This window comes from Tupaia chinensis, unplaced genomic scaffold (assembly GCF_000334495.1).
Source record: "Tupaia chinensis unplaced genomic scaffold, TupChi_1.0 Scaffold139218_1, whole genome shotgun sequence".
NCBI lineage: Eukaryota > Metazoa > Chordata > Mammalia > Scandentia > Tupaiidae > Tupaia > Tupaia belangeri.
In genome coordinates, this window is record NW_006199107.1 from 1,044,454 (window position 1) to 1,059,096 (window position 14,643).

The 14,643-nt window shown below is 42.0% G+C and overlaps 1 protein-coding gene across 18 annotated transcripts in view; it reads right to left on the reverse strand.

The window, feature by feature from the left end:
* The window catches only part of ZBTB20 (zinc finger and BTB domain containing 20), an 885,897-nt gene that overhangs the window by 41,723 nt on the left and 829,531 nt on the right, over window positions 1-14,643 (reverse strand). For 16 of the 18 annotated variants that reach the window (XM_027765659.1, XM_027765668.1, XM_027765658.1 and 13 more), the window contains 4 exons: window positions 9,739-9,839; window positions 7,493-7,539; window positions 661-824; window positions 102-289 (listed from right to left, as the gene is read on the reverse strand). In XM_027765659.1, coding sequence (XP_027621460.1) covers window positions 102-289; window positions 661-671 — 199 coding nt within the window. In that variant the 5' untranslated portion in view covers window positions 672-824; window positions 7,493-7,539; window positions 9,739-9,839. The remainder of the gene's footprint in view (window positions 1-101; window positions 290-660; window positions 825-7,492; window positions 7,540-9,738; window positions 9,840-14,643) is intronic. The other 2 variants (XM_014592971.2, XM_027765674.1) reach the window with 2 other exon arrangements.

Sequence of the window (14,643 nt, forward strand, 5' to 3'; positions counted from 1 at the left end):
AATGCAAATGGCTTGCTCCTAATGCAAAAACAGCCTGAACCCAGGGGAGGAGCACTACTCCAAGCACTGCGAAGACACCATCACCTTACTGGTGTACTCACAATCAGATGACCCGGTGTGAGCGTGAGAGTTTGTCAGTGAATGTGTTGAGTGGATGAGGGCTGGGTCTGGAGACAAAACAGCTTCAAAGTTCAGGCAGGGAAGGCCCGGCTTGGCGCTGGATCCACCCGGCTGAGTAATCTCATTCTCCTCAGATGCCTTCTGGTTTTCAGCTGTCTTGGGTTTCTTCCTGAAAATAAACAAAGGGCCCTTTGAAGGAACTGACTGCATATTTGGGAAAAGGCATTTTTAGAATCTGTTAAAGATAACTTGATTTTTTTTTTCTGAAGGGGGATGGGAGGGAGTCCAGTATGTCCCTTGTTTTAAAACAAGCTGATTCTTGTTTTTTTCCCTCCAGTAATGGCCTAACTGGGAACACATGAAAGCATATGGGCCAAGCAAACAGCACCACATTTGGGCTTTGTTGGCTGCATAAAAAGACCCTGTCCCAGAACTTTAGACAGCTTGAGCTACGTATGGCTGACATTATCCAAGAAATCATCCTTTCCTCCCCCCTTAAGAGTTTTAACATGGTCTGGAAAAATACTAGTGGAGGTTTACCGTTCTAGCATTTGTCAGGAAGCTTAGAGACAGGACTCGTGGAGTAATGGGAGGAGCACTGGACTGGGAGTCAGGAGACTTGAGCTACGGTACTAGCTGTGCCTCTAACTTGCTGTGTGGCCTTGGGCACCTCACTTCACCTCTCTGGGCTTCAGTTTCCTCATCTGTAAAATAAAGGGCTTGGATTAGAAGGCCTTAAAGGTTCCTTCCAGCTTTAAGTTTCTATTCACGGAACACATTATGAAACATTCAACCTTCGTGCTGTTACTAGATCTTACTTTAAATCAATACATAATTTCAAATCACAATCTAAATTTGCAGGTTGCACAGATGAGAGGGGTAGAGATGGAGGTTTCTGTAAAGTATCAAGTGAAAAATGGAAAGAAGAACTTAGATTCTAGGAGGTAATGAGGGAAATGTAGATATAGAGACCCTCTACTCTAGCTCTTTACTCATTCTATGCTATGGATTTTCTCTCTCTCTCTCTCTCTTTTTTTTTTTTTAAGTGTAGTGCGTAATCTCGGAGTTAGAAGTGTCACTGTGTATTTGGCATGTGAGGAAGACATGGATGAGTTCATCAGAATATAATTGTTATTCATTGATATTTGGGGGTCACAAGTAGGAAGTACTGAGCTGATGGAAATCTCATGATGTATTTTGTTTTTCTTGCAAAAACGCCTCGACTTTTTTTTGACAACCCAGTAAAATGGCTCTGCTATCAGTCAGCTTAGGTCTCCTCTCTCTAGGACCAAACAACTGATACTAAATTAATACATGCTTGGCTAACATCACTTCTACCCTAGACCCCAATCAAACTGGACTAATATCAGTCCCTGAACAGTTCCCTAATTTTGCTGGCTTTTTAAAAATCATTACGTGAACAGTGACCAGTGAAAGATTTTCTTTTTAATCTGATGGAAGATTATGTGTGGTACAGAATTGGTTGTAAGTATATTTGTTTCCATGTTTCCCTTGTTTCTATGTGCATGGCAATGGACTTGTTATACAGAATATTTTGTATTGAAATGTGTTGTACTGGGAGTTAAATCTGCCCTCGCAGAATATGGTGTTATGATTAGTATGCTGTGTTTTTGGTCCAACAGGTTGTGAAATCAAATCTGTTTCTTCAGAGGGCAGGAGGCAGCAATGGCATGATAAAAGATTAGATTAGAGAGAGTCGTTTCCAGACTTTCCTTTTTCTTTTTCTTTTTTTTTTTTTTTAATTTTTCCAGTATTCTGGAAGCAACAAGTTGCAATGCCATACTAGCTGTTTGTTGCACAGATGACTATCGGACTAACCCGCAAATCTTTAGTGTCTACAGGGATCTACAAGAGCCGGTATTCTGGTTTTTAGCTTAAAGAAGTATCCAAGATCAAAGTCTCCACAACCCAACTCCTCTCTTCCATGAAAGCCAATGACTCCTCTGAGCTTCCTGTTTCCATTCGCTGTTGTCAGTCATCAAGTTGGAAACCTCAGGGTCACTCCACAGCTTCCTCTGCTTTAAAGTCATTCATCAACTAGTTCCAGTTTCAGTGTAACCACTTTGCCATTTTTTATGTGGATTACTGGTTGTTATCTAGTCCGCCTTCCTTGACTCCTCCAGTCCCACTTCATTGCATTCACTAAACTTGAGACGACCACACTTGCCCGACACATGGCCAGTTACATCTCCTCTAGCTTATCTCATGTGTCCTACATTGTGGCCATATTTGATTCTCGTATTTATTGAACAACTCCAGAACATCCTGGGAATATACATTCTTGGCTCCACATCTCTGCTCCACTTCTTTCTTTTGCTTTGAACACTTCTTTTTCCATCGCTGTCTCCTGAAATCGTACATATCCTTTATACTTATTAGTATTATCTGTCTTAACTGTCTTGAGTTCTCTCTACCACGTAGGACTTCTCACTCCCACCCCCAATTTTGCTCTCTGAAATACTCTCCATCTCCTTCTCTGAAATTCCCTAACACTTTTTAGTTACCTTCTTTTGGTCATTGAAATGAAATGAAAATGAAGGTCATTTATGTGCTTATTACTCCTATGAGACAGTAAGCTCTCTGAGGGTAAGGAAATGTCCTAATTGCTTTTGTATTCCCTGTACTCATCCATTCTTCCCTTCTTCCTTCTCTTTCATCATTCATTTATTTACATGTGCCTTTTTAAGTATTTATTATGTGCCTATGATATGCTAGCATGGGTTAGGGAATAAAACAAGTCTTGTTCCTGCCCTCCCAGAGTTTACTGTCAGTCTAAACTATTAAGCAGAGTAGCTTAGACAAAGCTTCATTCAATAACTGTTTGCTGGTAGAATTTAATGAAACTTAAAGTGTATGTTCAGAACAGTCATCGTCTGAATCCCAGTTAAATTCCCTATTCTTCATGCGGCAGTGAAATCTACCTTGACTGGCTGCTTTTTCTTCAAATTCATGGAGGATGCTTAATAAGAATAAAACTATTTTGCTCATAAGTCTAGGTTGGTCCTCACAATTCATTTAAATACAGGGATGAAACACTGATGACAGATAGCACCAAGCAGAAAAAGTGTTTATCTCTGATGCTTATAGACAAGGCCTGGGCTAGTTACAGGTGTATACTTTGGAAAGTTAAGGAAATCCTCTTTAACACATGGTCAGACCACCAACATCACTTTGCAAAAACTGTATTGTGGTTGGCACTGCTGCCCTTGCTTCCTCCCCTAGATTCAACACTGCTTCCTACCTGGTATCCCGTACCACACCCTCCTGTTCATTGTCTGAAGGATCACTCCTGGACAACTTTCACAGCACAAAGGCGCTGCTGGGGCAACCACTATAAAAAGGATAGATTGATAACTCAACCTTCTGGGCTTTCTCCCTCATGTGCCTAACATCATTTTCCTCACCCTCATGCCATGGGGCTGTTTCCCAACTGCTCAAATAACAGAGACCTACTCATTGTCCCGAGAAGCAATTCATTTCTCATCTGGCTGTCTCTAATAGTTCTTTTGGGCTCGTTTTTTCCTGGAGCTGAGAAATATCAAAACATAGCACCACTCTATGTGTGGATACATACAGATGCTGCTATTTGACCATGTTTGCAGTTTATTAAGGATGGGAGAGCAAAGCCTGTCTGAACTGGTTGAATATACCTTCCTTGGTTGTATAAAAAGAATTACATAAACATGGCACATCTGAGGGCAAGTCTCTCCCAGCCTCTGTGGCTGTGCATTATTCCCTGGAGCCTTTAGAGGGCAGCAGCACACTGGCTGACTCCAGGCAGCATTTCAGAGAGGCAAACTCCTGACCAGAACCTTCCTTCTGGTCACCATGCCAAAGGTTGGCTTGCCAAGCTCTGGCCTTCCAGTCCCTTTCTTTCTTTGCAGTTTTCTCTTTCCTCTCTCTCTCTCTTTCTCTCTCTCTCTCTCCTCTTTCTTTCTCTGTTAAAATTATACACTCTGATGAAGTTGCCCCTCAACCGGAAAATGAAAGCTCCAATGAAAAAGTTAGAGAAGCCAACAACAACAAAGAAAGAAACCGGGGAAAAGGGGAAAGGGGGCTGGTGAGGGGGAAGGACTTAAGAACAAGAAAAGGGCAGATGTTTCGTAAATATATGCAAAGCAAAACTGGGTGTAGCCTGAACACTTCCACAGAGGAACAGACCAATCATTGTGCATGTCCTCCCGCCACGCTGGTGGGGCTCTGCATTCAAAAAAAAAAAAAAAAAGAAGAAGAAGAAAAGAAAAGTGTGGCCGCATACACCCGCCTTTCAACGGTCAGTTCTGACATTCTGACTGAACATCTCCCAATTGTCCATAGAGAACAAAAACATTTTCATCTCCCCACTGCAAACATTTCTGTTATGAGAAAAAGGCTGCTTCAAGAACTGGGAAGGCGTTTTGAGGTGACTCTCGGCTGAGTTAGCCAGCAGAGCCTTGTGGTTTTTAACTCTCTTTGTGCCGGCCCTGGCAACAGGTTTTGGGCTGAAACGTAGCAGTGAGTAAGGCTGTGGAGGAAGTTGGCTCTTTCTTAACCAGACCATATTGCATGGGGAAAGAAATATGCATTAAAACATATTGATGAGATGTAGGTATGAAGCGTGTTAAAGGCATGGAAATTAACCAGATCGGTGGCATTTGATGTATATTTTTCACACTCCTATGCACATATTGCACACACGCAGTGATGGCAATGCTTCCTGCAACATATGGAAAAATAAATATTGTATCTGTGCGAGCTCTTATCAGTCTCCAGGGTCTGTTGAGACGAGAGTGTTCTCTTCTATCTCCTTCTCCCAGTTTTCTCTCTTCACTGGGCTCCCGCCCCCTCCCAAGTATTAACGTGCCTTCTACTTATCAGCCTGACTGGATTGGAAAGAATTAGTCAGAACCTCCTTTTGATAAATAATTACTCAGTCGTTAGATCATGATCATTTAAAATAGTGAGGCCTGCTCCCATCTTTTTGGAGTAGTAATCACTTGCTACTTTCTTTCCCAACAAAACATGGAAAGTCTTAGGAGAGTGCCCAGGAAGGGCAAAAGGGTTGGTGGGAACAAGCCGCCCCAACAAAGTCAGTCAGCAGAACCAGCTCCACTACCTAGTGGCTGTGTGCCCCACGCAGGTTATTCCGCATCTCTGAGTCTCATTTTCTTCATCTGTAAAACGTAAATAACTCATACCTAAGTCCTAGAGCTGCTGTGAGGGGTACATGTGACAAGCCTATAAAGTGCTCCGTGCAGTGCTGGTGCATGGTAAGTGCTCAATTATGGTAGCTCGTTCCACAGACAGAGCTAGTTCTGGGTTTCCGTGATGTTAGCTATATTAGAAGAAAGAAGGCATTCAGGCAGCTCCTTTATCTTAGGAACTACTGCTGTCTGAATGTCCCCCCGCACTCCCCGCCCCCACCTTTCCGCCAATTCATGTGCTGAGATTTGGTTGTGACAGTGTTAAGAGTGAGAACATTTATCCTGACTATGGGATTAAGAGGTGGAGCCTGGGGGCCGGCAGCTGGCATGGTGGTTAAGGTGCTGGACTCCCATATGGCTAACTGTGGTTCAAGTCTTGGACCTAGTGGCTTGCCGTCTCACTTTCCCTTTCTCTGGTCAAATGGAAGAATCATAATTAAATAAATAAAATAATTCTGTGGGAGGTGATTGGAATGAAGGTAATCAGGGTGGGGCCCTACATGATTGAATCCTGGTGGGTTTTAGGGTGAGGGAATGAGTCAGATGCACACAGACTTGCTTGCCCTTGTCTTTGTCATGTGTTGTCCTCTGTCATGTTATTTACTAGCAAAAAGACCCTCACCAAATGTGGCCCCTTGACCTGACACCTCTAAAACCATAAGTGAAGTCTCTACTCTTATGAATCACCCAGTCTAAGGCATTACATTATTAAGCAACAGAGAATAATGACACAGTAATTGTTTTTAATATCTAGATTTGGGGCAGGGGCAAATAGATTGTTGTTGTAGTAAAGGCAGAAAGAAAGTTAGGACAGGCAATGTCTTTTTCAATATTTTGACCTCCCTGTTATTACTCTCCCCATAACTCTCTGTCCATTTGTTTGCCATTGCAGTGGCTATAGCAAGAACTTCTTGAAGCTGAGGGTGAAGCAAGTTGGCCTTGGCCTCTAGAAGCTTATTAAGCCTAAGCACTACGGTTCATTCATTGACACTAACCTATGACGCTCTTGCTTGCCACACTTCCCTTTTTTAAAAATAAATAAAATTATTCTATTCAAATTTATTTGTTTATTTAAATTTGGCCAGAGAGGGGCAGAGAGAGAGAGAAAGAAAGTGAGGAAACAAGCTACCAGGTCCGGGACTTGAACCATGGGTGGCCAAAAGGGAGTCCAGCGTCCTTAACCACTATGCCACCTGCCAGCTCTGCTTATCACACTTTGTTACATTTTTTTTTTTTTAACTTTGGCAGAGCTGATTAATGATGATTTTCAGGATATTTCTCCCTCATTGTATCATCATGATCTTGGCAAGGAGTAGATGGCAAGTGTAGAGGTTTCAACAAAAGAGCATCTAATGAAAAAGCTGCAGAGATGATCCTCAACTTACAAAGAACTTACAAAGGGATTATGTTCTGATAAACCTACTGTAGGTTGAAAATGTAAGTCATAAATGCACTTAATGCATTTAACCTGTCAACTACCTTAGTTTAGCCTAGCCTACCTTAAACGTGCCCAGAACACTTACATTAGCTACAGGTGGAAGTCATTTGGCAGCACAGTACTCTGAAGAGTAATGGTTGATTACCCCTGTGATCGTGTGGCTGACTGGGGGGCGTTGCTTTGCTGGCATTGACCACCATCACAAGAGAGTATGAATGCATCCTGCTAGCTCAGGAAAAGTTCAACATTCAAAATTCAAAGTATGCACTGAATGCTCTATTGAATGCATAGAGCTTTCAGACTTTTGAGGAGCTGAAAAATCCTAAGTCAAACCATTATAAATTGGAGACCACTGGAATACTGAGGTACAGATGAGGTTAAGAGACTCTACGGGAATGGTGAAGCACCAGGGCCTAGCAACAGCAGACAGTTGTTCAACTCGGCTCCAAACCATTTTACTGTAGGGACAAGGGAAGGGATGGGCTCTTCTAAATCCAGGCAGAACTGGAGTCAGGAAAGAGGATGGAGCTAATAAATACCTTGACTTCTCTCCCCTCCCACTCTGGCATCTCTTGCTGATATCTCCTTTTGACCTGATTCAAAATGAAGCAAGAGGACAGGAAGACCTGGATGATGTGGTCCAGAAAGGTCAGTCTTCTGGGTCACAGGACAGAGGATGGCTCTAGATTTTCTTGGGGGTATAATGGGGCAGCAGAACTAACCAGCATACCTATTCTTTTTCTTTTCCACTTCGTTCACCTTTTTAAGTTATACTTTCTGAAAGGAAAGACATAGCAGAATAAGGTAAGTTCTTTCTTAGCGTCCGTGTATTTATTTGACATTTAGAGAGCAAAGAAACTGAATGTAAGCTCATGAGAATCGGGATTTTTGTTTGTTTTGCTTGTTGCCATATTCCTAGAGGCTTGGATAGTACTTGGTGCACAGTACATCAGTGCTTAGTAAGTTTTAGGTTACTGAGTGAAACATTCTCACCCCTCCTATGCCAGACAGTGTGTATATATTACTTAATTATCACAACTCTCTGGGTAAGTAGGCAGGGCTGCTGAGCAGAGTTGTTGCAGGTAGTGTCGGGAAGGGGGGAGGTACTAAACTCCAACACTTGTCCCCTCGTTTGCCCTCCCACTCCCTCACCCTTGTCTCACTCCCAAGACCAGGCCCAGAATACTGTTAACCCACGAACAGTGACGCACTTTTGCAAACAGTTCACATTTTTATACTTTGTCAACCTTATTGACTTTTCGCCTAGCACAAATCTTTGTAAGTTTTATTTCTCTCTTCCATGAGGAAGATGAGTTTCTAAAGAGCAGAGGTTGTGAGGATTGTAACCTAATCTGTCCATTCTCCGGGGCCCTTAAGAAGCCAAAGCAGGCACTGGCATTCTGCACGGGGAGATACTTCCTATGGCAGAAACGGATGCTCACTTTTGGGCTTCCCGGTAATTTTTAGGAAATATTCTGGGTCTGGAATTAGATTCTCTGTAGCACAAGAAGGTTGGTGTGGTAAAGTTCATTTGTCTTGCAAAGGATACAGAATCTTTGAAACTTGTACCAGCATAGTTATTCCGTAATGAAAAACAACAAAACCAAACCAAAAAAAAAAAACAAACCCCGAAAAAAGCTCAAGAAAACTATGTAGATGTGAAAATTGCTAAGGTACTACTTGTATTTGAACTTAAGGAGGAATGAAAGCATTGTACAATAAGGTCCTTGCATGCATATGGGCTGAAGAAACTCTTTGGATCTTCTGTCACAGCTTCGGTCCCCAGTCCCTTGATCCTATCAGTACTGAGAACACTCTGACAGTTCCCACTCCCATCCTGGCGAGGCAAGCCTGTCTATCTTTTGCACGTAAGCAACAGCTGATTATTACTCAGATAAATACAAGTATGAGGGGTAAAAACCAACACAAAGTAAAACAAAACTCTGGCTTCATCCTTTTGGGTTAGATTTACACCAGAATGGCTAAAGATATGAAAAATAATATACATGTGGAAATCCTACCTGAAGCCTAAGAGGAATGTTCATCTCCAGGTTTAGCATTTTCTAGTAACAGATGTCTGTAAAACGCCATCCCATTACCTGCCTCATACCATGTAGGAAAACTTATGAATACAACTACAATGAGTTTTCATTTTTAAATGTATAGCTATTTTGCATGCATAGCCACTAAATAAAAATTTTGGGCTTTTCTAGTAGTAAAAAGCATCTATTCCTCTGTCAGTTTTAGCAATCATTAATAAATACTTGCTATCAATCTTTCATCAGTATTTTGTTCTAGGTATCATTCCTCCTATCTCAATTTCTTTCCACACCTGCCTTGTAAAGGCTGTACTTTTGCTACCTCAATGCCTAACAGAGGGAATTCAACCAACTACACAGAGCTAGGAATCCAGACAGCAGAGTTGAGCTCGACACGACATGTTTGGAAAAGTGGTGAAGGGATCCCCAAGCGCCAAAAGGAGGGCCAGGGCTCCTGAGAGTAGAAAGGGGGCAATGGCATCAGGCTACTGCTCAGAGAGGTAGATACAACAGGTAGACACAGGCAAGCAAAGCTGACTCATGGATTTGCCTAGAGTGGCATTAGACGATAAGCTACCATGAGATTCAACAGAGTAGCACAGGAGGATGTTGAGGAGCAAACAGTTTGGAAGGAACCGCCCCCACTACAGGTAGAAGCTCAGATGACCAAGCAGAACAGCACCAGAGTCTGCAAGGTGTGCTGAGATACAGTTCAGCACAGCCACCCGGTGAGGAGGGACGATGCGGCACAGGGCATGAAATGCAGGCTGGAAGCCGAGAACCACTGTGGGTACTCAGGACTGAGTCTGATTCCCTTAGAGCATCCAAGAGACGAAGCCATCTAAAATGTCATCTGCTTTTTACAATTGTGTGTGTATGTGTTTCTAATTAAACAAAGTGAACTAAGAATCCTTTACTGGAGGCATAATGTACTCACAGTAGTTTCCAAATAAATGATGTCACTCTTCAGGTAAATCACTCCAAGGCTTGGGCCTAGTGCAGATGTTCATTGGGGCAGGAAACAGAGAGCGGCTGCATCTAAATCAGACAAGAAAACAAAGATAAGGTTGTTGACCAGGCAGGAGATGGTGATGATTTATTTTGATAGAGAATGGTGGGACGTGGTTGAGAGGCTGGTTCTGCACCAGAAAATGGCAAGACAGGGGAAGGAGAATCGAGAGTGTCACCAGGCCCCATTTTCAGTGTTTCTGCCTGACCGCTCGTGCAGTCATCCACGGCATCCATGGCGTTCTGCCCATGCACATGGAGCTGATCTCCATGGTTCTGATGAGGAAGCTGAGGGGTGAGGGTGGAGGAAATGGGCGCAGTGTCCTTTACCTTCGCTATAGCCAATTCTTCTGGCGTTCTTACATTTCTTTCCTCATCTATTTATTTTTAATTGACGAGTAAAAATTGTGCATATTTATGGTATATAATATGATGCTCTGATGTAGGTATACACTATGGCTAAATAGCGTTAATCAACCTAAGTGTTAATTGCACTTATCATTTATCTTTTTTGTGGTGAGAATGCTTAAAATCTCCTTCTCAAGTATACAGTGTATTATTACTAACTATAGTCACTACAATGTACAACAGATCCCTGAACTCATACCTCCTGTCTAACTGAAATTTCGTATCCTTTGACAGACATGTCTCCAGCTTTTGGTAGAGGTCATTCTACTCTCTCCTCTGAGTTCAACTTTCTTAGAGCCCATGTACCTGTAAGTGAAGTCACACAGTCTTGGCCTCTCTGTGCCTGGGTTACTTAACGTAATGTCCTTCAGATTCATCTATGCTGTCACAAACCGCACGATTCCTTTGGTTAAGGCTGAATCCCATCCACGGTGTATATATACCGCATTTGGGACATTCTTGATTCCACTTCAGGTTCTCGCTCTTTATTGCCCAGTTCTTGCCTAGTCTAAAGAGACCCATCGAATGACCAGGTTTTGAGGCTTCTCACCACCATGTTGGAAAATCTCCGTTTCCTTCCTTACCTTCTAATCCTGTGAAGCTCAGCTGAGGAGGCTGCAGAATTGATTATTATCTGTCTCAGAGCCTCAAATCTCGTGAGCTTTTTCTTATGTCTCACCCCTTTGGCCACATTGCTCCAACGAGCATTTAATCCCTGAAACACCTGCCTTCACATTGGGATACTGCATTGTCCTGACTTTCCTCCTAGCTCAGTTTACTCTTCTTCCTCTTTCACTGAATTGTCTTCTTTCTCCTGCTCTCTAAGTGGAGATGTTCCTCAAGATTCTTTCCTCAGGCTTTGCCTATACCTGCCCTTCATGACTTCAATGCTCTCACCATAGAGATCATCCATATTGCTATCTCTAGTTCTTGCTTGTCTACAGAACTCCAAACCCATGTTCTAAATAATAGCTATTAATTGGTTCATTCATTCAGCGGTCATATGGCATCTATTAAGCATCTGGAAAAGATGAATAAGACATGGTCTCTGGCTTTGAGAAGCTCACATCTCCAATGAATACTACACAGGTTCTTCTTATTCAGAAAGTTTAAACAGAATTCATTGTGTTCCCCTTCTCCAAATTTCCCTTTTCCTGCTATTGGTTACTTGGGCCTATAATGAAGATTTTTTTTTTTTTTTTTTTTGCTTCCCATATACAATTAGCTGCTGAATCTTGGTTTTTCACTCTGATTATGTTTCCTGAGTCAATACCCATTTTATATACTGATACCTATTTTATCCCTTTTTCTGGGACCTGTATGAAAGTCTCCTAACTGGCTTTACTTCTTCCAGTCTCTCTTTACCCCGACCTTACGCTTCATAAAAACATCATGTAAGTTTTGCTATAGTAACGCTCCAAACACATCACTCCTTTTCTCAAAATTCTTTTTGCTCATTGGATTAAGTTCAGACCTTTGCATTAGGTATTCAAGAATACCTCAATATGGCCCCAGTCTGATTTCACATCATTATCTCTATGGTCCACTCTGCATTCCCATTCTTTCCCACCATGTTTATGGAATTTCTCTCCCTTTTCCAATGCCCTCATATAGCATCTTTAAGGGTCACCCAAATATCATCTCGTTTATGAAGCATTTCCCTGAAGGAAATGCCCTTCTGAATCTTTAAGCACGTTTTTGCACTACACCCTTTGCACATGCTATTGACTTTAATAATTATTTATGTAATTTGTCTTCCCCCTCCATGAGCTCCGTGAAAGCAGAGACAATTTCTACTGCACATACCCTGTAGTGTGCAATACATTGCACCCCAGTCTGTGTTCAGCAGATGTGTGCTGAACCAAATTGGAAAAGAAGAAAGAATCTTGCTTAGAGTCATGGAAACCGAGACTAAATTGGAAAGACCTTAAAGCTCATCTACTCCGACCCCTTTAATTTTTAGATGAAGAGATTAAGGAAATTGACTTGCTCAAGGCCACATCCTTGTTAGTGGCTGAGCAAGGATAATTGATAGAAAGATCACAAATGTCTAAATATCTGTGCCTACTTGGCAGCAAGAGGCCTAGTAGATCAGCCTGGCGGGGAGGTGGTAGGTAACACAGTGCTTCATGATGCTGAGGCCATATGGAAAGGTCTCAGGTTTGCGGCCCTGTACAGGCCGGGCATGTGTGCGTGTGCCCCTGGTCCTAGCTGGCTGAGGCTGGGGTAGGATTGCAGCATGAAGACCCTGTTGGGGATCTCTCTCTCTCTATCTCTCTCATGGATGAAATAAACAAATAAACTATAAAAAATAAAGAGGCCCTGCAGGCATTTCCACAGTGACAAGACCAGAGAGTGTGAGAGGGTGGGACATGATGCCTGCAAAGCTATACTGTGCTCCAAGAAATAACAAATTTGTTTTTGCTTCAAGAAATTGAACTAAATATCTTTTTGTAGTTAAAAAATGAGGGTGGATTTTAAAAGCAAGAAGGCAAATTTTGCTAACATGACCAGCAGAAATAATTATGACATATCATAAATACCACTGGAGTGATAAACTCAGGTTGAAAAATCAGAATGAAGAAATTTCTCACACTCTGCAAAAGCTGTGGGTTCAGTGGAGTTAACCATGAGAACATCCTGTAGTAGTTCTTTGGTTAAATTCGTTACCTTACTTTGCCCAATAGTTTCCTTTGGGTTTGTTCAAATTTTACTCATTTTTCTTTTTTATATTCCTAATTTACACATTTAGAAATGTGTAGAGGTGGGGCCAGCAAGTGGCGTAGTGGTTAAAGTACTGGACTCCCGCATGGTTGACTTTGGTTTGATTCCCAAACCCAACAGCTTGAAAATCACACCAGATGCATGTGCATGAGTGCCCAAAATCCTGGGAAGAAAATGGAGGCGAAGGGATTGTGGTGTGGCCATTCCCCCAGTGAGTGATTTCTCACTTTCTTTCTCACTGTCTCTCTCCGGTGAGTACACATGTCCTATCGCAAAACTTATTGAAAAAAAAGAAAGAAAGAAAGAAAGAAAGAAAGGAAAGCATAAAGGATTGGTCCTAAGTCTCTTCAAATATTCTTGCTTTGTTCTCATCTTGTAGTAGAAGAAACATTAATTGTTTAATTTCTTTATTGTTATCCTCAAACAGAGTAATTTTCTCTCAGCCAAAAATGGCAAACCCAACAAAATGTGCCATGGGGATAATAGTGCTTACCTTGGTGAGGAAAACAGACTTTTTTTTTTTTTTTTTTTAAGGGGATCTCACTGGTTTTCACTGGGCTAGAAAAGCTCAGCATTGAAATGTTAGCGCACAGTGCTACAAGACTTCATCTGCCTCTCCCAGGTGAGCACTTGACTCACTGTTACACTCCAGGGGAAAAACTAGGTGGTATTAATCAGACTCTTTGGTTGCTATGATGGAGCCGTGCTATGCACTGAGACATCCATTAAACAGCGACTTCCTAGCAGCCACAGAAAAAGCAAATGGGGCTCAAGAGCTCTGCGTTGTTGTTTTTTTCCTAACTCATCATATGGCCGGACAGATAATCAAGACCCACAGACTGAACTTCCTTCTCATTTTTCCTCAGGCAACTACATGACAATGGTAAAGGAAATCACTGATCGATAAGTCTAGTACACTGCAGTGAAAAATTACCTGACGACATAAGCATCCTTTGTGTAATTAGATAAGTATACATTTTAAATATAACTAACATTTGATTTACGTTTTGCATTTTATAATTAAACAGAGCCATAATCTTTCTGTCCTCTAATAAAACCCTTCTTTCTCAGCCCCACATCCTGCTGCTGTGATCTTACTTTCATTTTTTTGGCAAATTGTCACCTATCCCCATCTTCCTATTTCCCCTCTTGCCTTAGCACACACCTGAGGGGCTATTAATCAGAACTACTACATAGTGTGTCATGTTTTATTGCTTAAAGGGCAGTTACACTCTAAAAAAGACTCCGCGAAAATGACTTCATGGGGTTTTATATTTATTCTCTTTTAATGACTTCCATATCCAGTGTACTCAGTTTTTAAGTCAAAGATAATTTTGAGGGGCTGCTGGTGCCACAAATTCTCCCTGGAATCTAGGAATCCAGCTGTTCTCTCTGCCTCTTACATCATCACTGTAATAAAGAATCTGCTTTTGGAACCCAGCTGGCAAGTTTCTTGATGGTGTCAGAGGCAGAACAGACAGTAGGTCACTTCTCTCCAGCCAGTTTCATTGCTGGTATCTCTGCAGATCTGCCTCCCAAGCCCTTAGAGAGCAGAGCTGCTATATAATGTACTGCCATGGAGCACTGGAAGGGACTTTCGGGGGGGTGGGGAGGGTGTCATTGCAGCATGGCCCCTTCCATTCTCTAAAAAAATCACACCAAATCATTCTTAAATTACAGAAGGGCCTTCATAATTAATGCT